This window comes from Topomyia yanbarensis, chromosome 3, assembly GCF_030247195.1.
Source record: "Topomyia yanbarensis strain Yona2022 chromosome 3, ASM3024719v1, whole genome shotgun sequence".
Taxonomy (NCBI): domain Eukaryota; kingdom Metazoa; phylum Arthropoda; class Insecta; order Diptera; family Culicidae; genus Topomyia; species Topomyia yanbarensis.
Window position 1 is genome coordinate 422281512 of NC_080672.1, and position 26261 is coordinate 422307772.

The following is a 26261-nucleotide window of genomic DNA, read 5'->3' on the forward strand; positions in this document are numbered from 1 at the left end:
GAAACCACTCAAGAATGTTGAGCATGTCGGCACGTCGTTTGTGCCGTCTCTTTCCAACCATCGTGCTCGTGCTCCCGTACTGTTATCTCTCTAGCAGTGGGTGGGTGGATGGAAATCTACACGCCGCGATGACGGAATTTTTTTATGCGGTCGGGCATGATAACTGAATGATGACGGGGTTGATGATGGTGATGAGGATGCTGCCGTTGTCTGTTGCTCGCAGGACTTCGAAGGCTTGCACTAGGATGTGGAGTTAGCTAGCAGATGAATTTGCAGCTCAGTTGATCTCGGGGTACCGTCCGGATCGGTCGCTAGAATCGCTAAGTCTCGAAGGCTACACGGGCAAAGGATAATAGATTAGAGTGTTTGTGGATTTTGGAAGGTGGTGATTTTGTGAAAAATTCTAAGCTTTCAAATATTGGTGTATGTGAGAAAATAGCACTTGGATATCTCAAAAATAAACGTGGAATACAAGCAACTGATAAATAAGGTGGATAACCGTTGCTTTTACTTTGGAAAATTGTTATAAATTTGCCAGTACTAATTTTTATCACACTGCGTACAATTCTAATGTAAAAAAGGTTTATTTAATTTCAAGTCGCATCCTATTTTAAAATATTATATGAAATAGGGCGTTTGTTGAGACAGTAACCAAAAAGTGAATTTCGGATCAAGTTCGAATTTGCTTTTTTTTATAAATACATTCATTTGATAAGTCTAAACCCTTACACTGAAAGATTTCTCCTCTATGGAAATTATTTTAGAAAATCTTTTTGTAGTCGATTCTTCAAACAAGACCTTCCGGACATCGATTATTGTCACAGTAGGTACCAAGTAAAACAGGAGTGCAGCATTTTTTGGTTTTCCAGAAAGTCTGATTTTGCAATAAATCTGATACAGTGACGACAATGTTGAAGTGATTTTTCGCCAAATAGGTACGTGAAATTGATTGTGATACTGATAAAAACGGTGACACATGCCGAAATGAGCTGTAGGGGTATCGCAATGGTTCAGTTTTGCGGTACCTAACTTAATTTCTCATTTGGTAATTTTTGTGGTTTTTATCGCGTCTCAGTGATCTTTATTACCGTAACGATGATTAGGCTTTTTTCTTGAACGAAACAAATATGATGTTTTTATTATCAAAATAGTTTACACCGTCGCTTTTTCGGTATTACCTAATACAATTTATCTGACGAAGCGGGAGAATCCGACGAATGTTAGCGGCATCTGCTTTGTATCAATTTTTTCCCCATTCAACGATCACACTCAAATAGAATGATTTGTTGTTCAAATTATACAAAAATCCCCATGATCCGTAAATCACGCCAATCTAACGACATATCTGAGTTACTCTCGCATTTCCTCTCTAATCCTTCTCTTCTGCGTTGACAAACGTAGGAAAGTGCCTCTCAGTTGTCAAATATGGATTTTCCCTTGGTTATTAATTTGAATCGATTTTTTGCAGTAAGAAACTGTTTGATTAAATATTTGCTGAAAACGTTGGAATAGGGGAACATGGGGAGACTTGACCAGGTTTTCAGCTAAACCTGCATAAATCTCTAAAAAAGTTTTCAATCCTTCCAAAGTCATTGAGGTATAAAGTGCAAAGGTATTGCGCGTGTACATGATTTTTTGCAGAATTTTTTATTTACTTTTTCAAAAGTTATGAACCAAGAGAATTTTGAAAAATCAGAACCAAAAATAATGATATAAAACATACTGTAATTCTTTTGTTTCCATATTGACGAGATCCTTAAGTACCAGTAAAATTATAAAAGGCTTGCATTTCATAAATCTGGATTTTTTAAATGCATTTCCTTTTTTGTGATCAACTGTACTACTTACGTTGCATGGGTTTACCAGGGAGAGTGTGACATCATTATGTTCAAAAATGTATTCAAGATTTTGTCAATTCGGTAATTTAAGTGTCCTGATTTGATAGTCCCAAAAAAAAGTTTTGAATTCGTAAAACTTTTTCGTGAAATTGAAAAAAAAAATTATGCTTGCGAAGTGCAGATGGTGTTTTGTCGACGGAGTAGATACACCTACGATATAAAAGCAGCTCTCCAGCCAGCTTCGAACTATTCGATCCAAACGTAGATAGAAAAGATATACCTGCTGGCGAATACTTCATGCGATTTTGCGATGAATGATAATGATGGTCGATTCAACTGCCAGCGAAGTTTTAAAACGATCTGGGAGTTACAATACAAACTTATTAACGCTTTGCAGAAGACTCCTTCGAACAACAAATTCTGTACGGATTGAAGCGAGATAACGCAGGCTCTGGCAAGAGTGAAAACGAGCAAAATTAAACCGTAATAATGCCCATCAGTTTTGTGTTCACGGTAACCCGAAGGATTTTCGAAATTGTGCAGTTTGTTTTTGACGATTGATACTAGAAGCGGGGCGGAACGGTACTGCTTGAAACATATAACTGTTGCAGTTCAGCTAAGCAAATTTGGTGAGATCAATCCAATTTATACTTGTTTTTATTACATACGTATTATATTGAATATCATTCAAATCCTCAACCTATTTTCCTTTCCTACTAACAAAATCTAACATCCGTAATACCTATGGAGATTGCGTGGGTTCCCCGTATCTTCTTAAGTAGGTATTCAACTAACATTCCCTTCCCTTTGGCGAACGTCAGGACATGGCCAGTTGTGCAGTGAATTATACTATTGTATAAAAAGATTTCACTGTATCAGCCACCCATGATGAGTGTGGTCGTATTGGCTATGCTATGCTTTGCTAATTGTACTACTTACATTGCATGTTCACATGTCACGAAATCAGCCATATTACTGCTAACTTTGTTTACTAGTACTAAAATATATAGACTGATATTTGAAGTGGGATTTTTTGTGACGTGATTAACATTAACAGTAGGTACCACAGCATAGTAAATATCAAAAAAATCTTATCTTTCTTCAGTTTATTGCCGCTTGGTCATGTCTCCCCATAAAATCTTGGTGAAGTCTCCCCAACATTAGATATTGCGGTCGATGTCGCGCAAATTTTAGTAATAACTGTTTCAATGTTGTGAAATTTGCAAATTATTCTCTAATATAATTATGGTGGTTCTGTAACGAACCTTTGATGTTGGCCTGAACGTTGATATGTGATGGCTTGAATCAAAGATCGTTGAATGCTGCTGACTTCTGTCCTCTATGTTCTATTGTTCGTGAATTTGATTTTACATGTTGGATGTAAATTTTTAAAATTTCAATGCTCCTGAATAGGTTGATAATGCTGATAATGGCTAGTTTGTTTGCGAAAGAAAATATTCTTCGGGTGGGAGATATTTAATCCAATTGACCCAGCATACTAGCAACACAGAGATCAGACATCCATGATCGAACAAATATGTTTAAAAAACTTGTGTAAACATTAGAAATAATATACGTTAAAACAGTAGCGCCGCCACACCAACTATCCCAACTAACCGTCAAACCTATTCCGGAACCGGTTCGGAATCCTTAATGGATTCAGTATGAATTCCAGCTCAATGGAAACAACCGATTCCGACTCAATCGGTTGATGCATTTGAGCTTAAATTCATGCTGAATCCACTCAGAATTCCGAACCGGTTTCAGAATGATTGACTGGGTAGAGGTAAAACCGCTGTCAATTCAGTCGAACTCAGCCACTAAAAAATGACGACAGTAGCACACCTGGTGGAGATATCCCAACTACCTTAACACGTTAGGGAGTTTACAAAAGTTGAATGCTGAAGATGGACGTCTGTTCTCTGTGCTAGCACCGAGTTGCACAAGCTAAATAATCCTGGCAGTTCACGAAGGCGGCTCATTTTTCCATGGTACTCATTTTCTGGATGGATACGATATATAAGGGCTATAAAGGCTTTATATCACGGTTAATTATCATCTTCCCTATCGGTGTTCATATGCAGTCTTCTTAAAAGAGTACATCCGGCAAGGTTGAATAAATGCATTCGACAAAAATCACAATTCTTTCTGTTCAAGATTTGCGGCTCGATGTATGAAATTAACGGGATCCAATCACGAACGAGCATCGGTCGGATGTTTTCAAATGGGTCTGTGTGTATTCTACTTTTGATCCATCGAAAATAAAAGTTGGCGAAGTAAAATATTTTCAAATTTACTTATTTTGACTGTTTTGATAGCGCTGATAAGAGCTATTTTGTTTATTAAATACAGTCGTGATTCGCTGGTTGGGCCACAGCCTTGTCCAACTAACGAATTTGATTCGCTAGTTGGACCGACTGACAAATGTCAAAAACTCTCCAAAAGAGATGTTGGCAGTGTAAATGCATCTGTTCACATCTCTAAATATTGTGAGATTGATTGTTAAAATAAATTTGACATAAGATTTTGGCGTTCAGTTGCTTTTTAGTTGGAAAATGGTCCAACCAGCGGAGGTCCAACTAAAAAGCGGCCCAGTTAAAAAGTGTCCAACCAGTGAATCACCACTGTACATAATATTCTCCGGGTGGCAGGTATTTGTTCCAATCGGCCCCGGGTACTAGCTCGGAGCTGCACAAACTGAATATTGAAGTCAGTCCACTAGAAAAAGCATAAAATCATAAATAATTCCATTCCCTTTAACAACCATAATATTATTAATACTGGAATCGACTATGGTACAAAATAAATTCATACTGAGTCTAGAAAAAAGTTGATTTTTCGTGTTTTACGATATTTTCTTTCGACGCAACCCGCCTTCATATGAAAATTCCAGTAAACCACGAAAAAATAACTATTTTGTTTCACTTCGTATGATTTTATTTTATCTACATGGTCCTCAAGGTTATAAAAAAATATTCGGGTTACCAGAAACAGAATAGTAACACAATTTTATTCAGTATGTGTGCGCATTCCTCTATACGTACGGGACTCTACTGTACACTAAACTAATGTCGTTTTTGCTTGAAGCGAAACTGAGTCAGTTTCTAACCCCAACTGCTGTCAAAATGTATGAACTGTCTAGTTAAACTCATTCTGGAACCGGTTCGGATTTCTGAATGGAGTCATTATGGATTCCAAATCAAATGCAACAACCGATTCCGACTCAGAATCGGTTGTTGCATTTGATTTGGAATCCATACTGATTCCATTCAGGATTCCGAATCAAATTCCGAATGGTTTGACCGGGTGACAGCAGTTGGGGTTAGAACCTGACTCAGTTTCGGGTTCAAGCGAAAACGCCATAACGCTGCGAACGCTGCCCTTTCCTTTCCCATCATAATGATAGCAGTACATAGAGATCTTGTGCTGCAAGAATTGCAATTAAGATTTCTGACAGCTCATTTACAACAACAGATGCAAACTCAAGTCAAACGAAATTGATTTGTTTTCATCACGAAATACCTAACCTCAATCGATTTTTGTAGTGCGAAATATTTTGTTTTCATCACCAAATAATTCGGCGCCTTTTCTTTTTCAACGGGAATAGAAAGGTCAATATGTTATGCTGATTATGCTGCTTTGTTTATTTTTATTCATTATGTTAATTTTCTACGACATTTCATGCTAATTTAACAGTAATAATTTATTTCATATTAAAATTTTATCACTTTCGTATCGTATTTTTCTTTGGCGTCTCTCCTTATCGATAAAAATTTAGTTATTGCTCCTTTTTAAACATTAAGCAGGTAAGTAGAGGTTTTCGGCGATGCGAATTCTTTGTTATGGATAAATGAGGACTGTTTAGTTTCGCTAATACTGGCGGATCACCAACTGAATGCTTTTTTTGATGTGGTAGCCAAAGCCACTTCCGCAAAATGTGAGCCCAGTTCATTTTATCGTTACGTTGAGTCCTAGTACATATGCTGATTGCCTTTCGTATCAGCGTGAATGATTTTCAAATCTGCGTAATCATAACATTAACTTAGGAGTTCGTCGCGGAGAAAAATTTTGATAGAACTTAGGTTAAAAGAAATTCTCCTATGCAAATTTCCTTCATTTACTTTTTCTTTAAATGATTACGACGTCACTATAAAATTTACCACCAATTTTCCAATATGTATCGAAAGCCGATGGTTTTTACTAGAACATAACAATGATTTAAAAGGTAAATGTTGAAGCGACCGAGTAATAATCAGAAGGGAAAGTAAGCAATGAGAAACTCTCAATGTTACATATGACTCTTATGCTGTTTTCAATGGCAGTGCACCGGTGTAGTGGATTGCACTGGTTTTGCACTTTCTAGCAGAAGTGGCAATGGAACATACCCAGTTTTCTGCACTTCTGCTAAAAAGTGCAACACCAGTGCACTTTACTACACCGGTGCACCATCAATCGAAAAGCCTATTAGAATTTCATCCAGAGTTCTCCTGTAATAAATACATTGCCACGAGATTTATGCAGCCTAAAGAAAATGTATACCAAACATCTGCTTAAGTCGTACAAATTTTTCTTTGCGACGACTTTTCATGCTCGAGTTAGGATTGCCGAGCTTTGAAAATTAATAACAGCAGATCGAAAGAAATAATTCGGTTGATAAAGAAATTTTATTTTTTTTGTGTTACATTTACGATAATATCGTCCACATATGGTAGACGGGCCCTTATTCATCTCATTAGTAAAGATGTCAATTTCGCTGATAATTCGGCGTACAGAGATTGGATTGCTACTTCTTAGAAACGAAGCAAAGTAGTTGATACCTATTAACAACCATACTGCCGCTAGAAGCATAATTGTCCCATGTGCTATGGGAATCCCTATACACATGGGACAATTATGCTTCTAGCGGCAGTATACTTCATTTCTAAGAAGTTGTATACTGACCCGGAGAAAGTAAAATAATCGCGTTTGAGCGAAGCAAAAAGTAAAACGCGCTTTTATTCATCTTACTATTTGAGCTAATGTGTTGAATAGAGATAACAGAAACTGTTCTAACTAATGTGTTCAAATGAGCGGACTTAGTAAAGGTTTTAAGATCAATTGGAACACAATTGTACTTACAGTGCATCCTTTCTTCTAGCACCAATAATACCTCTCACGATATTATGAGTTACAGACGTCATATTCAGCTTTTTGTTGGTGGCTGCGTTCCCAAATGCGCACTCCACTTTGACAAGTCGTCCGTCCAATGTCAATTTTGACAAATCATCAGTCGTGTCAATTTTGACAACACGGGAGGCGTTGAATTTTGTTCTCGTCTGAAACGATAAACGTCAAAATTTGTGATCATAACAAACCCGGTTGCAGAGCACCGGTATAGTTTCAGCGGAGAAGTCGTTTATTATCGAGCTCCATCTCATCTTTAGACGAATCATTGTCAAGGGAAGTCAGGCTTGGCTCACGCGGTTTTCGAATGGAGGGAGCAAACAAAGGCTATTGGCGAAACCATACTGCCCAAGGCGGAAAATGACACGGTCATGACTGACAGAGGACGGTTCGTCCCGTATTCCAATCAAATGCGTTTTAAGATTATTCTGTTCCGTCTTGGTATTTGCTGCTGATTATCTGTGGAGAAAATGCTCAGTTGAAAGAAAGGATGACTACCTATTTGTATGGCGTTTCCAAGAAAGAACATCTCAATTATAAGTCAATTCTATCATTTGACAACTGCAAACAAGAACCGAGAAGGAACAGCCCAAAAATCCTTTCACAACTACTCATGAACCTAAATGGATTGTGCTTCAAGGGTGTGGTTGAATGTATTTCTATGAAGTCCGAATGGAAAACTTTGACGATTATCGATCGGCCAGGTACTGGAAAAGTGAGGCTTCCTTACAGTTTCGATACAGAAACATTTTGAATTACCTTCGACTCTGCCTGCTGGTGTCAACACTCATCCCGAAGAGGATAAGAAAATGCTCGAATTGGCAGCCTTCCTGAAGTTAGTTGCCGAAAGCGGAAATGAGAATTTTATTCGGAACGACAACAACCTTATTAGAAAGCCGATTATTGTTAGAAAAGGAATTACCGAACTAACCTGTTCGTTCGATTAGGTCAACAGTAATCTGGGTGTTGGCTAGAGAAAACAAAGAATTTCTCCATTCGTTGGGATCTTTGCTGAAGGAAATCTCCGAACCGATCAGAGCACTGATTGCGAAAGTATACGATGTGCTTTTGGTCTAAAAATGTGAGGAGCAGGAGCTGGAGGCGCCAATCAAGGAGCTGCTGGCTCGGACAATAAATATGGAAAATCGGCATGGTTCCATTATAGCGACTCTCAATATCATCAAACGTAAGCTCGTTTTGACCTGACCTGAACTGCAAAACTGAAATTTTGAACTTTTTAAAGATCTTTTCTCATTATTAATCTCCCTTCAGAATGACCAGCGATCGATGCTTCATTCGGCCTATATCAAAAACTACTAATACGAATACTAATTAGAACCAGAATTTAGGGATTCGAGCCTCTGCTCTTACCAGAATTAATCACGTACGATATGACCAGTAATAAAGCAATGAAACTCGGTGTAAATTCGGAAAAGCACTAATCTTCTGACCATGTAATATCTTAGCAAAGTTTATTTAGATATGCGCGTTTTTTAAACAACATTTGTAGTAAAATTTACCATCTAACGCAACGAAAAATGCGATAAAAAATAACCTCTTAGCATAATGGATAATGACAGCTGCAACGTTAACAAACGAAATCGGTTGCAATTCAGCCGGCTCATTAGTTTCGTCTAAATCTAATGTCGCTGATCATTGGTTTTCCACAATCTGCCAATTTTATAAGACGCGATCAACCGGATCACCGTATTACGCGTGGCTAGTTGTCCAATTTTTGTAAGCCGATTTCGCAAACATACCCAAATTGTATTTTTAACGGAAAAACAACCGAAATTTTATTTTGATGTTTAACGTTTGAGACGAGAACAAAAATCAACGCCTACCGTGTTGTGAAAATTGAAACTGATGGAAGGGCTTGTCAAAATTGACACGACTGATGATTTGTCAAAATTGACATTGGACGGACGACTTGTCAAAGTGGAGTGCGCATTTGGGAACGCAGCCACCAACAAAAAGCTGAATAATGTTAATAATTTGTTCATGTCGGCTGGATCACCCAATCTTAATTTTTAATGCCTGCCCGGATTGTTGCATGATAGAAAATAATATCTGCCAAATGAATTATACACATATATGTTTCGATAAATTTACATATACATTTACCTCACTAAATTAATTCATCAAAATAGTCTTGGGAAATTCAGTTCGATGTAATACAACTGACTTATAATTCTTCGAACCACACTCCTTCTATGAAAATAAATATAGCGAGCAAACTGACATACTTTTCAGCTAATGAAATGGTTTACTTTGCAATTCAATTTTTGTCTTTATTGCCAGGCAACTGACAGCTCTCGAAAACAACAATTTTTTTCAACTAACTGGTGGTTCGAAAATCAACAAAACACTTAGTTGCATTAGCAATTTTTAGTTGAAACAGCTAAGACAAAAATCAACAACTGCAATATTTTAATTTTGTGATCGCGGGGTTTTCCGTGTATGTTAGATCATAAGAGGTACTTCCAGAGCAGAGGGCTCCATTCACGGTCCAACTCTTTGAAACGGGATGTACGATAGGGTCTTGATACGACGTGTCACTAATAGTGATAGGTGAGACATAGTGGAGGAGTCGGTGACAGAGACAATAGACGCGATCGACAACTGCATGGACGGGGTCAACCTGCAGAGAGCTCACCACAAGACGAAGGTGTTGTTGGTCAGCAACTGCAAAGCGGATGAAAATCGACCTCGAAGGGCACGTGATTGCATCGAAGCGTGCTCTGGCGCAAGGGACCATCCATAAATGACGTAGCATTTTTGAGTAATTTTTAACATCCCCTCTCCCATCGTAGTATTTCGTCACAAACCTCTAAATACCCTCTCTGGTAATTAAGTAGCTTGACGGTAACTATCCCCCTGCTCCCGTAATTTTTTTTAAAAAGATAAAGAACGATGTTAGTTATTCCCCTTTAAAAAAGCTACGTAGCCTGACATGACCCCCTACACCCCCGTCGTCACACATCATCACAAAATGCAAAACTCCCCCCTTCCCCATATAATGCTACGTCATTTATGGATGATCCCCAATTGGGAGTGATAATCGACGACCGGTTGAACTTTAACAACCACGTCGACTACGCCTACGAAAGCTCGGCGAAGGCAACGAACACAATAGCAAGAAATCATACCAAACGTTGGCCGGCCGGGAAGCAGCACGAAACGTCTGCTACCTAGTGTTTCGTCATTAATACTGCGAAATGAGGTTCCTGCCTAGGGTACGGCGCTGAAAACCAAGCGAAACAGCGAAAAGCTGAACTGAACGTTCCGGCTGATAGCCGTACAAATCGCGAGCGCGTGCTTAATAATATCGTCCACAACACCAGAAATGTGAGATGGCGAGAATCGATTCGATAACGACGTGGTAGCAGGAATGGGACAATACGGAGAGGGGTAGGTCCACCTTCCCTCACCAGGCTCACCCCAAACCTGTCGACGTGGGTCAATAGAATGCACGGAAGGATGAACTTCCACCAGACACAGCTCCTGTCGGGCCACGGCTACTTCAGCGGCTCTGTTATGCAATGGAGTGTGAGAACGTCGGGAAGACACCGGATATCAATTCGGATTTTGTCGTCTTAGAGAATGACAAGCGACGTAAACACGTGGAACACGGTCAACAGAGTGGTGACGCAGATCATATCCGCCTTACTGCGAAAATGAACAACGAGCAATCATCGCCGGGAAACTCTCCGCCGGAGTACGCTAGATCCACCGCCGGGGACTAGACGAGTAAACAGCGACAGAGCACCAGGTTTGGGTCACCGGGGTGCCAGCGAACCAGACGCCTCGCTCCACCCGGAATCGCCTGACCGACCACAGCACCAGTTTGTCCGAGAGAAATATAGCGAAAACCAAAGAAGAATCGGTACCGGGAGAACTTCTTTCTCCGGGGAACTCTCGGTCGGCGTAAACATCACCGGAGATTGATTCTTGACCCACAGCTAGCTTTCCTACTGTCATACAGGAATTGCCACGTTGTGAACCAAAAACAACTAACTACTAAGTTATTGGATTGGTGTGTGTGCTGTACACATTAAAAAATCTCTCCCCGAAGTAATGCCGTAGTTCCCGGGAGGAATCAGGTTCCAGGCAAGAGTAGTTGTTTTAGCGGGTCGATTGGCTTTCCAAACCAGTTCCCTGAGTTGCGGGTTTTTGTACAATTTTTTCTTGCTCAGGGTGTTTTCAAAAATTTTTTCTTCCAATTTTGTTTATTTTACGTCGGCCTATTTCCGCTACGAGGCCAAACACCGACTCCCACTATCTGGACTGGATATCGACCCATCAACTCATGGACCGGAGACCAACGGCTTTACTTCCCTTCCGAAGAAAGGCGTGACCTCAGATTTTTCTCACCACTGAAAAATCTCTACGACCTCGACTGGGATTGAACCCAGACCAACTGGGGTGGGTGGCGGTCGCGCCACCATCGGCGCCGTCAACATTTTTTCTGTTCTCTAAAAAATTTCCATAATCCCCCTCTCACCCGGAAAATTTTTCTTACTACACCACTGCTAAACTTCTATCTAATTGTTGGCATACTATAGGAAGAATTGTAGTCTGTAGAATTGAAAATGCAAAGAAGTAGGTTTTCCCATACTAATTTCCACCCAAATTTCAAACCCAATGCGCTACGCCAGGTCAAAACCAATCGACCCCACATTTTGCACACATATTTGGGACCACAAATGGAACCAAAAAAGTGGTGTGCTCGGTTAATGTCGTTATGATTACATTATTCCATATAACAAATAGCCCACCCTAATATCCACAAACTTCAAATATCGTAATTAGTTTTGCGATCAAGCTATTATAACGAATAGACATGAACAATAGTACAATCATAGAACAATAAATATTACGGTAATTTCAGCTTCTACTACGTTCGATGTATTATTAATCCAGTAGATAGAACTTTATGTAACAATTTGTTACTGTCGAACAAAAACATATTTAGTAAATTATCATTTAAAGCCACAGTTCAGAGGAAAAAAATAATGGAAAATTCATTTTGTTAATGTTAGGGAAATAACCACACTGGTTACTGTAAAACTCAAATTACATTTGCTTCTCTAGTCCACCAATATTGTTTTCTTGTGCCGATACGACATGAAGGTATGAACCAAAACTGTACTCAAACAGACTCAAAATGTACTGAAATAAAATTAAACATTATCTCATGTTTCAAACTTCCTTGTCTGCGGTACAGTAAACTAGTTATAAAGTACGGATATTTCACTTTGAAATATTTCATGCAACTCAGTTATCACAACCATTCAGCAACCTACGTCTCCACCAACCTACAGTTGAATGGAAGCGCGTGGTTTGTTACCACAAACTCATTATGAGTAAGCTTGCTCATTTTAAACCATTATGTTTTCACTGTCTATTTCAAAAGGGAGAAATACGAGCCGTCTGAGTGAAGCAAAGAAAGATTTGACTTCCGCTCAAACACATATGACTGACTCAATTCTTAAAAACGCATTTCATCCTACGCAAAAGTGCAGTGATAATTGCTGTTTCAAGTTCGCAATTTACCACATACCGGATCTACAATGCAATCCAGTTTGCGATGAGTCTGGTGGGGTATTGATGGAAAAGTAATTAAAACCATCCCCCATCTATTTTGGAGTGTGTAAATAACGCTCGGTCCGGACTGAATCATGACTCTATTTTCACCGGTATTCCACGACTTACACATAAATATTCTCTTTCTCGTCTATTCGCCACCGATAACCAAATAAAGGAAACGTACGTAACACCATCCAGGCAAAAACCGTTTACCGAATATGGACAGCAAGGAGTTTCGACGCCGCGGTACGGAAATGGTCGAATACATCTGCAATTATTTGGAAACGTTGGAGCAGCGACGTGTCACGCCCAGCGTGGAACCAGGCTATCTGCGCCATCTGCTACCGGATGAGGCGCCCGAAAATCCGGAACCGTGGGAAAAAATTATGCTCGACGTGGAGAGTAAAATCATGCCGGGGGTAACACACTGGCAGCACCCGCGGTTTCATGCGTACTTCCCGTCGGGAAATTCGTTTCCCTCGATACTGGGTGATATGCTGAGTGATGGCATCGGCTGCATTGGCTTCTCGTGGGCGGCCAGTCCCGCCTGTACCGAGCTGGAGACGATCGTGCTGGATTGGTTGGGTAAGTTATTGTTGTCTCTTTATCACTAAATATAGCCCAATTATATCATTTTAAAAATTTTCGCAATACTAAAATCAACAATTCCTAATGATAAACGTTCAAAACATATTTATTGAGAATGACGTCGTGTTACGATATAGTATGAATCGCTCAATGAAAAGTTGCCGGTCTGCATAACCCAAATAAAACAACGAGTATGACTCGGAGTAAATAATTCTAAAAACAAACACGTTAACAGCTTTAAAAATAAACTAAATCGAAGTTTGTTTTTCTGGATCCACCCACAAAGAGGCAAGCCAACGTAGATGATTTATAGCACTGCAATCAGCTTAAATTCAATAAATGCGTGGTTTTTCATAGTAGTATTTCGTTTCGTGGGGTTTTAAGCCAACGGATCAACATTTCGGACGGTTTTGTTTACGCAGTATATGAATTCCCCGCGTAAAAAATCAACTTGACTGTATATCGTTAGTATTGGTAAATATTAATCAGAATCGATTTTTGGTACCTACTACATTGATTTGACACTTTTTCAAATGCATTTCAATCACACACCACTGAAAAAACACCCGCAAAACTTTAATCTTTTACAAATAAAACTTCAAATTTTCTGCCACTGTGCAGATGACCGGAGGAAAATGTCCGAAAACTCTCATTTGTGCGTTTGAATTTTCACTTCGAATTCCATTTTTTTCTCAATGTAAACAAGCGAGTCGGTGCCTAGCAACAAGCGTGCGTTCCTGGCTTCCATATATTCTCACCTTCACGTCAAATAGCATATGTGGATTTTGGTAAATGCTTAGTAGCCTATGAACATTCAAAAACGAAGATGCCATAAGCAGAACAAAAAAACCACGGTGCATCAGACCGGGAGTAGTTAAGAGCAGCCCCAGGACTGCCAAGCAACTGTAATAAATTATTTCTAATACAATTATCGTAACGACCACTAAAACCCTGCTCTGAAGCAATTAGTTTATCAATTAACTCAACTTACCCGCTAACTTTCAGCACCTTCAAGGATAGTTTAAAGCTGTTGTATCGTCCTGCGAAGAAAAAAAGAAACAAAAAATGTCCCCATTAATGACCGTTCTTATTTTAATCTACAGGCAAAGCCATAGGTCTGCCGGATGAGTTCCTCGCCCTGAAACCAGGCAGCAAGGGTGGTGGTGTCATTCAGGTACAGTAATTTTCTCGCGGTTATTATTCGTCAAATTGCGAAACTAATTATATTAAGCGATCATCATCTTCTCTATCATCTCCCACAAATCGCCCCGACCTCAGACGTCCGCATCGGAGTGCGTACTGGTGACACTGCTGGCTGCCCGGGCACAGGCCATCAAGTATCTCAAACATCAGCATCCATTCGTCGAGGAAGGACATCTGCTGTCCAAGCTGATGGCCTACTGCTCGAAGGAGGCGCACAGTTGCGTCGAAAAGGCTGCTATGATCTGTTTCGTTAAGTTGCGAATCCTGGAGCCGGACGAGAGGTGTTCGCTGCGGGCGGATACGTTGATTAAGGTGAGATTGGTAGCTAATTTAGCCAGGATAGGTATGCTTTATTAGAAATATTACAGCATTATTGGAACTGATTTTCTGATTACCAAAATCCATGAAATACCCAATTTTTTATCGATATTCCAAGTATACATCTAATGATAGAACAGAGTGATTCTTGATAAATAGTCGATAACTCTAAGAAAACCGCGCTACAGCGCCACGAAAACTGCCTTTACCGACCAAACAAGTCGCTCCTGTACACATCCCACGTGAGAAGACAAGGCGTAATTTAACGTCCATTTCGTTCTTGCACTTAGTCAGCTGATTCAACCCACAGACGCACATAGCTCATAAATACTGACTGCCAAGCTGAAGGGATTGTTTCAGTTGTTTACCTCGTCCAATATTCGTTCGATGCAGCGCGTTCATTCAGTTACTTTTGGTTCAATTTAGTTTCTGTGTTAACTCTGAGTGGAATTCCCTAGACATATACCGTTTTCGTTAAAAACCCGGGCCAGTGGATTGCACGGGGGTTGCATTTTCTGGCAGAAGAGCAGGCCACTGGACGTGACTCATTCCCATTTCTGTTAGAAAGCGCAATACCAGTGCAATCCACTGCTCCGGAGTTTTTCAATGAAAATGGCAATAGATTACGCAGCTCACTTATGCTCGAAAATGTATGAAATGCTCCCTTCTGCGTTTGCCTTCAATTCGTTCAAATAAATGCTACAATTTCTACTAAACCGATGGCATTCGATTCTGTATGAAACTTCAGTCAGCTTGAAAGTTAATAAAATAGGGAGGCGTTGAAACTGAATGCTGGTTTCGGTGAATGCCCCCAGTCAACTGAATTTGCGACTTTGCACCACTGGCCACCAGTTTTTTGACTGGTCCCTAGAAAATTCGTACCATTGTCAAAAACAAAATCAATCAATCTTGGCTTGCGATGAGTCCGTGGTTCGAACCAAGCAAGCATGATTGCGTAGTTACTGCACTGCACGGATTACCAAGCAGATTAACAGTATCCATTAACACGATCCCGCTCTATTGGCTAAATCACGTATTGAAATTGATTTATTTTTCTTAATTGGAGATTACTTTCTTTTCACCCAACTGTGTCCAAAACCTTCAAACGAAGAATTCAAACCGTACCAAAAAGTATATATGGCAAAAAATGTGGCAGTTAAACGCACAGCATGCTGTGATTAGCATATATAAACCATCACAAATAAGTGCGTGCAACACAAATGTTCGAGAGCTTATCTGCCTATTTATAAACATTCCACTCTACCTTGTGCAAAAGGTGATGATGGCATTCTTGACAGTTCTGCACTAAGAATCAAATCGTCACGGTGAGAAAACTGTGCTCGTACTTATTCAAGCAAAGGCCATACAGATTTTTTCGCTCAACCTTTCTCGATTTGTTTGCAATGTTTATTAGTTTGAGCTCGTCATAGCACTCGATGATATGATCCGTTCGTAACGAGAGCCACCACGACCAACTCGCTGTCTCTCCTCGAACCCTTACCAAACTTCATCTGGTACGAGTTATAAAGATATACGAACTATTTATTACGTGAATTTTCTTCTCCTATCCGCTCCTGCTAAATCTATATTGAGTGCAAAGGTTGCTGTGCGGGCGCAGGGACTTCACGATCGCGTGTATCATCGCGAAGGCTCGAGCAGTTGTATGTTGACGTGTTAGATCCGGTGGTCTTTTTTATGTCGCCTGTGCTGGCGAGTATGTAACTTCACGATTATGAATTCGATTTTATAACCGTATGGCCATTAGAATATTCGCGTGTTTTCGTGAATAAGCGCACTGACCGTGTATCTGATACTTAATTTTTAATGTACGGTTCAGATACTACAGGAGAGTGAGTTTCCTCATATCACTAGGTTTCCCGGTCATGTCACCATGGAATGTTGTCTAGTGGGTATGAGCATTGTTTTTTTTATTGGATGCTAGAGTCGAGGGTAGGAACTTCTTGACGTGACGGATGCTGATCACGCGCACGCGGGCGTTTGGAGGTTCGCGCTCAAGACCGCATTGGTCAATTTATACGTGCTAATACGTTCACTGAATCACTGGGGTATTTTCATGTTAACGATATCGCGGGTGTAGGATTATAGCGAACGTAGGTGTATGTGCAGGATGTTAGTCACATTTTCTTTTTTACGTTTTAACGACATTCAATTGGCTAGAGATTACTGGGTAGGGAAAGATATGAAACTTAGAGCCATAGTACTCAAGTGAGAGCAAGGATGTGAAGTAAACAGATCGGAAAACTAGAAGTGGCAGGGTCATAAGAACAGGCTTAATATCGTACGGGCTTAATCTTTACCTTCTGTTAATGAGGGTCGAGCTTAGGCAGAATAATTACGAATCACCCGAGTTCACTAACATGTGTCCTGATAAAGGTAGACGTATCTATCTTTACCGTGACAACCGGCAAAAATTAAGCCACGCAAGATCACCACTGAAAACCTGTCGAAGATTAGCATCAATCTTAATGATGATTGCTGCTGTTCATCTCTGTTTGCCTTTTGAATGCCGAGATAGATTTTTATTAGACTATTGTCACTCTAAGAACTGTATAATAACGTTAAAACAATATCTGGAACTCAAAAGTTCCATAGTTTTGTGCCCATTCCTGAGGGTAAATTAGAGACGAAAAGGTATTCTAATTCAGAAGATGAACCAAAAATATTTTCCTTGAATAGAAATAATACAAAATGAAGATAGTTTTAAGACAAATGTTATATATAAAAATAAATAAATTATTCTGTAAAATTCAATACATAATGTTGTGGTGGTTATTTCTTTCTCTGATTCTTCCTCAGTAATAAACAAGAAAACAAAAAAATATGGAATATTTGTTTAACGACATAAACTCTTTTCAATTGGATTCTTGATTAAGGGGTTACATATCTTTTAGTGATAAAAATGTCAAGAAAGTTTGAATTTACGTCAATGAATAAAGCAATGATTTCATTACATCAAACTTATAATATTTTGGTAGTAAATTTTTCAGTAAAATAAACAAGCATTTATAAAAATAAATTGATAATTGGTGGAGTTATGGCTTTTTCCCCGAAACTTTTTTTATTTAAGAGGCTTGCGGTGATCACGATTAGAGACCAATAGATCATCTAAAATCCAAAAACTTAAAAAAATCCATTAGTATGTGAGTATTCCTCGTATCTTAAGGATTATTTGAATAAATAATAATTTTTTTCCTGCATTCGAGAACGTTTTTAGTAAAAAATCGCTGTTTTAAGCTCTAAAAATTGAATTAAAAAATTCTTATCCATGAAACAAAAATTTATGAATAAAAAATGAATCGATAAAGTATAAGAGAAATTAATTACGATCAATTGAAAAAAATAAGAAAATTGATTGAGTAGTTTTTCGGCAATCGTGATCACGGAAAAACCATTTTTAGTAAAACGACATTTCGAGATAATCGAGTTTAAAATTTCAAATTACCACTGCTCTTGGTAGACGAAGCGCACTTGGAAGCGCTGCAACTTTCGATCTATTTCTCAGATCTCTATAAAAAATTGGGAAAACATTCTCAAGGAGTTGTACTTTCAGATAAGGTTTTTTTTCGAGTGTTGTCCTACTGGAGCTGTAGAGCTAGGTTCTCGGAATGGTAATGGTTTCCAGACGTGACCGATTCATGAGCGCGCGAAAACGGACGTTTGTAGGTTCACGTTTGAGACAGCGTTTGAAACTTCTCCTGCTAAAACGTCCTCCTTATTACCGGGGTGTTATTAAGTTTGCGCGAACGTAGCTGTGCGTGGTTCATCGCGAAGGACTTAAACGTTCGTATGTTAACGTGTTTGTCACGTGTGCTCGCGTTCATGTGACTTCGCGTGGACAAGACTGGATTTTGTAACCATGTGGCCATTCCTATATACGCGTGCGTTCTTGGATGGTCACGCGGACCATCATTCTGATAGTTAGTTTTTGGTGTACAATTCACATTCTGACAGGGAGTAAGTTACCCCATATCACTCGAGTCCTCGGTCATGTCGCCATGTAACGTGGTGTCCAGTGGATATGAAAGCTTTCATTTTTTAATTGATCCAATTGAAGGCATGGACCTAGTCTGTTGATATCAAGGGTAGAAACATCCGGAGGTGACCGATTCATGATCGTGCGACCCCGGGAGTTTTTAGGTTCACGCTTAAGACCGCGTTTGAAAATCTATAGGAGTTGAGACATTCATGTTATTATGTTTACGAGATCGCGGGTGTAGGTGCCGTGGATGGTCGCGAAGGGCTCAAGCATTTGTATATTAACGTGTTTGTCACGTGTATGTGACTTCGCGTGTATAATTTCGATTTTATAATGATGTAGTGTGTCTTCTTGTTTGATCGCGCGCGAACCGTGACTGATGCTTAATTCTTAGTGTATGGTACTGATGGTAGAAGAGAGTCCGTTTCCCTATATCACTAGAGTTCCAGGTCATGTCACCATGGAACGTATTGTTTAGTGAATATGAGCGTCACTTTTTTGACTGGTTCAACTGAAGACATTAGTCCAGACTGCTAGGACCAAGGTAAGACTTTCGGACGTGACCGTTTCATGTCGTTGGTTTCATGATCGCGCGAGTGGTGGGTTAATGTTTGAGACCGCGTTTGGGAGTTTAAAGATGCTACGTTGACTTAACTACCGGGGTTTTTTTTTCATGTAGGCGAAATCGCGTGCGAAAGTATGTGTGGATTATTGCAATTGAATGGTCGCGTTTGTGGCCAGGTTTGTGTTATCACGAAGGCCCCGAGCGTTTGTACCTATATGAGTATAGATAGCGTATAGTAGATATACTAATAAAAGGAATCATAACATGCCGAATAAAGAAAAAAACATGTAAATAGCTTGATTATAAGTGTATACATTGACCGATACTATTTTGGCATACATCAATAATAGAAAAGCAAACTAATAGATGTACAAAAGAAACAGACTAGCGAAGTAGAATAGAAAAACACATGTAACATGCAATCAAACTCGTCTAAATTCAGCAAATATTGTATATTTACCATTAACAATTGCATGCTGTTAGACTTCCATCATGCTATGCTGGCCAGGAATTCTACCGATAAATGGACGCACAATGACTCCCACTGTGAGACCGTCCACGAATACCGCCATCAAATTGTGGAACAATATTTGCAAACACGGCACACAGCAAAAGTCAATCCACGTCGACCCGCCAGTCGGCCACATCACCGCGCACAGACCAGTGATTGAGCGTTTGTATGCGCAGGTGCAGAGTATGAAGAAACATAGAACATAAAAAAGGTGCATAAGCCCTCTCGGTCTCCTCGATGCACCACTATCGAGGCGTAATGCAATAACCATCTTCTTAAAGCAGTTGTTCTTTAGCGCTGATGCACGCAATATGCCTGATGATGTTTGCAATACCGTCAAACCCCACAACATTGGGGAGGGAAAGTTTTCTCGGGATATTTTTGCACGAAAAACCAAGTTAGAATCATAAGGAGAGATATTCATATCATCATTGGAATTGAAAATCAATGGAAAAATACTGAGCGGCTTAGCTGCAGCATGCATTAGAGCATAGTAGGGCATGATTTGAGATCTTCATCAAAATCAAATAAACCTGACCTGAATATTTTAATAGCTTTGACGATAGCTATGAATAAATAAACAAATAAAACTAGAATTTAAGGCATTATATCAAACACCTCAAGATATTAGGATTATCTCTTAAAGAGCTATGAAGCGATGATTTTTACGATGGTAATCAGATTGGACTGAAGATCTACAAACAAATGTATAAAATTACATCATTTTTTCTTTCCCATGTTCACTTACGAAGTATCCGTTTTGAAAAGTTAATAAAATTCTCTTTTTCCAAATTAAAAAAAAACTTTTAGAACCACCTTAGACTCCCTACTATGTTGCGTTTCGGCTTCGCCTCATCAGAAACCGACACTAACACATTGTCGGAATAGATTAGCACCGGCTTGACGCAAATCCCTTAAAACTAAAACACACTATGTGTTTCAATCAAACGACTGATCAAACGTGATGTCCCGTTCGAGCAGAAGTAGGCTTAGCAGGCCTATGCGAAAGCACTACTTTTTACCAAAAAAAATTCCTCCTTAGGGTGAAATATAGCATAGCACCTTAGGTTGTTTAATTTTCATTTTAGCGTCCTAATTTAATCATAATCGAGATCAGCGCACCAAAATTACCCTTAGATGATATTTTCAGTAATTTAGAACTACTTTTGAGGTTTTGTCCAGCTTTTGTATGGAGTGGATCCACATTATAGTCAATGTCGTATATACAGGTCTGGCGAAGATGGCACTTTGGTATTCGTAAGATGAATCTTACATGAGTGGTGTGAGTGATCACAGTATAAATCGACTTGCTTTCGTCATAGCGGTCGTTCCGCTCCCATTGAATCGTGTAACCGCTATGTCGTTGGGATTTAGAACCGACTTGGTTCTAGCTTAGCAACGACGTGTTACTGAGCTTCGCACTTGCTTCCTTAATGGATTTGATAAAGAATTTATTTTATTTTGGTTTTTAAAGTTTCTTTTACCCGGAGGGAAATCTAGCAGGTCATAAGCCGGAAGTACGACTTATGATGACTACGGTTTTCCTAGCGGGTTGTACCTTGGAAAGGAGAAAAAGAAATAGATTATATGATAAAGTATACTTCACTACCAACTCCTCTGTTGGTTTGATTGACGTCTGCTGGGCGCTGGTAGGGACCTCTTTAACTGCGAATCACTACAAAGGAAAAAAACGTGTCATCGGTTTCTACTTAGAAAGAAAAACGACTAAACACCTGCTATGGGAAAAAGCGACTGAACGACTGATTTAATTTCATATTCTTAAAACTATATATACAAATTCCTAATCTAACTATTCACCTACCTACTTAGTTCTAGCTATCCACCCTTTTCGCTCACTCCTACCGTGATGTGTTTTTTATTCCCTTCCGCCGTCCATTCGGTACGGCCGGCAAATTATGTTCCTGCCTTCTAGACTGTTTTAGGGTGGGTAAACAATTCAAATCCTAAACCCTTTGCGCTGGTAAACAAATCAATTCTATGTCTTTCGGCTCGGGTAAAATTATCTATTTGGTATCGGTCTAGGCCGGATACCTTTACGTTGGATTTTTTCTCAGGACCGTCGCTAGATCACTTTATTATTATTTTTTTCTTTTACGGCCTTCGTGGCGGTACTTGCGCCTCGCCGGGATCGCCTACGTACACAATGCTGTATTATTTGGCAACCGTCTGAGAGTTTTATTACTATCGTCCCTTCTAGACGATAATTGCTTTCTTCGCATTTCCTCATGGTCCTTGCCAAGTAACTTACTATCATAAATTTCACCAGTTACCTGGAGTCTCGTCCCTGGTGGAAGCTTAGACCACCGTAGGAATTGTGCAATTAATGCAGCTTGGGACACGAGCGTCGATGAGTTATTACGGCTATCATGAGGCCTTTTGTTATTATTGGGTAATTCGCCCACTCTCAATATAGTGCTTCCTTGAGCAATTTACTGGTTGATACATGAAGGCTTTCAGCCAACTTCAAGCGTATGCATATATGTACCGTGAAGCGATCCTGAGCTCGACACGCTATGACGTCGAACCGTTGTGCTTATGGATTGTTTACATATTTTTGGTTGCCAACACTAGCAAACCGTGTGTTCTGCCACACCTATATATACCTCATTGCATTATAGTAAGGTTGAAAAAGCTTCAAAAGCCTGACCTGTAGTAAATTGGTACTGTGTGGGACTCACGACTCACTTTCGTACCTAACGACTAAAACACTCCTCACTCTGTTTTCGCCCTTCTTCCCCACGGAACTACAACAAGGTATTACTTCGTAGGGGTCGTTATACTTTCTTCGCACCTCCACGATTTTTCCGCGGTTATGTCGGAGCCTCACTTGATCCATGAACTGGGTCGACTTTTGAGCCATTTAGCTCTCGACTCTTCTCTTGCTTTTCGTTTCCATCTATTACGTCGCCATTTAGCTCTCGTCTCAGTGAGCCATTTAGCTGATTTGCTGATTTCATTATCCATTTAGCCTTACCACTATCTACTGGGATAATCCTCGGCGGTGAACCCACCCTACTCCGACTGAGAGTTCCCCGACGGAGGAATTTTTTCCGACACCGATACCCGCTTTATTGGACCATTTAGCAATCTGGTCCCGCCGGTGGACCTAGCCTATTTAATGGACCAGCCAAGGTTTGTCTAGCGATTCCGGGTCTACTCGATCTAGTTCCCGGCAGTGGATCTAGTGTTCTCCGGCGGAGAGCTCCCCTGCGGCGGAATATTTCCCAGCCCCGGTTTGTTCACACATTTGGGATGAGTTGGTGGGTTCACCATCCTTTCTCCGCGTTTTCCTACTCTTGCTGCCACTTAGCTAATGAGTTCGCTTTAGATCAGTCTCCTTACATTTCGTGTATTCCTCCGTTGGTAGGATTCCACGTCCTCGGCCAGAATGGGAATGATCCCGGCCATGACGTGTACCGCTTCAGACGAAATCATTCTGTACGCGTTTGCGACAGGAAGAGCCAATAGGCAAAACGTGCTTGTCAACTTCGTCCGGTGCCGCTTTGAGTTTGACTTTCGGGCCGCAGTTCGAGATGTACCAGTTGCCACAAAATGAGGTCCAGTACATCATCTTCTCACTGTCAGCCATAAGAAGACCTTCTTTGGGATCTTCGTGTAGGAAGTGTACTTTACGGCGCTATTTACCTTTTTCTTTGGGGACATAAAATAGTCGGTCCCTCGCCAATCATTGTCGTCAAGCGTTAGGTACGCCTCGTCGTCCATGATCACAACCAAGTTGCGCTTCGCAAAAAAGACATTCTTAACGCTACTGCCTTTCAGACACGACCGACTTCAAATTTCGATTCCTCATGGCAATGTTCATGGTGGCCAAATACTTTTTTATCGTCTGGTCGGTCGCACCGAGCTCCCGGCCCAAGGCGCGGGAGGATTTCGCCACCTTGCCTGTCATGTTCCGCTTTAGCGCTTTCTGCACCTCCCGGTACGTGCGGTGTTCTCACCTTTCTCCAGGATATCGGACGATACAAAGTGTGCCACGATAACGAACTTCTTCGCTCCAGGATAGAATCGGCGGTAATTACAAATTACAATTCGCACGTAGTTGTCATGGCTGCTCTGCCCATGATCGCAAATCAGTCCCATAAAGATAGGAAATCTCATAGAAAACGGTGCGATCATGGGCAGTGCTGTAAACGAACTGATATAGCTGTCAAAGCCTACTTATATTTATTGACGCTGCATAAAGTCTTCTTATATTTATTAACGATTCCCTGGAGGACACGACCACCAGGTGGCAGTACAATGTACATGAAAAATCGGAGAATTTTGTTTTTTGTTACCGCGAGCGTGAGCAGAAATAACGGTTCTCTGTTGAGAGATTCGGTACCCAAATCTACATTGTAATATCAAAACAATATTGAAGAAATCACTGCCGATTCAACAAAATACAAGGGGCGACTTAAGACATCTTGAATAAACGCAACCATAGCAAACTGGTGTCGCTAATTGTGCTGGTTGGTGTAGTACAATATTCTCATTTGCTATTGTTATACAGTGACCTAAAATAAATTAGGAATATCAACTTTCCCAGGCATAAAAACTTCTACCGAAAACCCATTTCCAATTTCAGGCCATGGAAGAAGACGAACAACAAGGGCTGATTCCGTTTTTCCTATCCACGACGCTGGGGACCACCGGATCTTGTGCATTCGATAACATTTCCGAGATTGGAGAAGCCCTGCAACGTTTCCCAAACGTTTGGATGCACGTGGACGCTGCATATGCCGGGAATGCATTCATCTGTCCGGAGCTGAAGTATCTTCTGAAAGGTATCGAATATGCCGACTCGTTCAACACCAACCCGAACAAGTGGCTGTTGACGAACTTTGACTGTTCCACGTTGTGGGTTCGCGATAAAATTCGACTTACTTCAGCTCTGGTGGTATGTTTGGATCTGATTTCCATTACAACCGCATATTCTGACGAGGCATTCTTTTCTAGGTTGACCCATTGTACTTAAAACATGGATACTCGGATTCAGCGATCGACTACCGTCACTGGGGAGTTCCCTTGAGTAGACGATTTCGATCGTTGAAGCTCTGGTTCGTGCTTCGTAGCTACGGGCTCGTCGGTTTGCAGAACTACATCCGACATCACATCGATTTGGCTAAGCGATTCGAGAAGTTAGTACTGAAGGATAGCCGCTTCGAAGTGTGCAACGATGTCAAACTGGGACTGGTTTGTTTCCGACTCAAGGGTACGGATCGGCTCAATGAAAAATTACTCAGCTGTATTAATGCTTCCGGGAAGATTCATATGGTACCGGCTTCGGTGAATGAACGATACGTTATAAGATTTTGTGCAGTGGCTCAGAATGCAACCGTTGAAGATATTGGTAGGTCATCGTAAGTCCGATCTGTTACACGTTAAATTGTTTTTAATGCTTATTGTAGACTACGCCTGGGATGTAATCACAGATTTCGCTGCGGAAATTCTCGAGAAGGAGCAGGCGGATGAGGTAACCGAGATTGTGGATCGCCGCAAGACACACACGTTGGCTCAGAAACGGTCGTTCTTCGTACGTATGGTTAGCGACCCGAAGATCTATAATCCAGCAATAAATAAAGCACAAACGCCCAGAATTTCCAATGAATTGACGTCACCTTCGACCGATGGTACGGTGGTTACCGTCAATTCGCCAAAGTGAGTCACTCTATCGTTTTACCAGGAAAGATACGCTAATGGTACACTTGATTGAATTTCAGAACACCTGGATCGGCTTCTTGGATTAGCTGGCCACTGGCATTCCTATTTGCGAACTCCGATGATGGTCCGAAGAATGATATGCCCTTGAGGTAATTCTCATAGCGCAGGTATAATTCTCTGTGAATATAACTTCGAGTGCGTTTGCTTGCAGATTCCGGCACTTGGACACAATGGTAAGATTGACCGCTTCTCGCAGAAATTCGGCGACTGGTGGTGGCTCCTCTCCTTCACCGGAAGGTGAAAACGGCTTTGTTTTGGCAAAGTCCCCCAAACGATCTCCAATTATGGTACGACGACGAGGTACATCACCAAGCCCAGGAAGTGGCAATGGAGCATCTAAGTAAGGAAAATCAGAGCTTCGTTGTAGTTGGATAAAAAATCTCTGTGTACCAAAACTTGAACGCAATGACAGAACCAAAAGTACTAATACGTAACTACCCACCCTCGATCAAAGTGAATTCTCTAATTAAAACTGAAACGTGCAATCGATCTAAATTTAGCACATTGTTGGAAGCATATTAAAATATTTATTCCTGACTCTCTATCTCGCTCCTATTCAGATTCCAAATATACCAATGTAAGCAAATAAACAAATTCCATCGACTTGATGTTTGGAATCCAGAAAATCAACGAGGGAAACAGGCACTTTTAATGCACTTTGTTCCGAATTCCTTGATTGTTTACAACATATCGTTAAAAGCATGATCTGTCCTGTTTGACAGGCTGACATATCTTGCGTTGCAC

At 40.5% G+C, this 26261-nt stretch overlaps 2 protein-coding genes across 3 annotated transcripts in view; one reads left to right on the forward strand and one right to left on the reverse strand.

The window, feature by feature from the left end:
- LOC131693953 (ribonuclease P protein subunit p25-like protein) overlaps positions 1–26261 on the reverse strand; it is a 139099-nt gene that overhangs the window by 23661 nt on the left and 89177 nt on the right. The window contains exon 2 of one of the 2 annotated variants that reach the window (XM_058982251.1): positions 14170–14205. The exons of the other annotated variant lie outside the window; for it this stretch is intronic. The gene's annotated coding sequence lies outside the window, so the exon portion shown is untranslated. The remainder of the gene's footprint in view (positions 1–14169; positions 14206–26261) is intronic. 2 annotated transcript variants of the gene reach the window in all.
- LOC131693951 (aromatic-L-amino-acid decarboxylase) lies at positions 295–26143 on the forward strand. Its single transcript, XM_058982247.1, has 9 exons — positions 295–490; positions 12766–13175; positions 14282–14352; positions 14457–14693; positions 24382–24693; positions 24753–25146; positions 25205–25454; positions 25517–25606; positions 25669–26143. Exons 2-9 carry the CDS (start codon positions 12809–12811, stop codon positions 25859–25861), a joined length of 1914 nt encoding a protein of 637 aa, XP_058838230.1. The 5' UTR covers positions 295–490; positions 12766–12808; the 3' UTR covers positions 25862–26143.

Bases quoted from the DNA above. Each gene is read 5' to 3' on its own strand.
- LOC131693951 (XM_058982247.1), top strand. From the start codon at position 12,809: ATGGACAGCAAGGAGTTTCGACGCCGCGGTACGGAAATGGTCGAATAC. The intron at 14,694-24,381 runs GTGAGATTGGTA...TTCCAATTTCAG, and splicing joins GGGCGGATACGTTGATTAAG to GCCATGGAAGAAGACGAACA. The intron at 25,455-25,516 runs GTGAGTCACTCT...ATTGAATTTCAG, and splicing joins GTTACCGTCAATTCGCCAAA to AACACCTGGATCGGCTTCTT.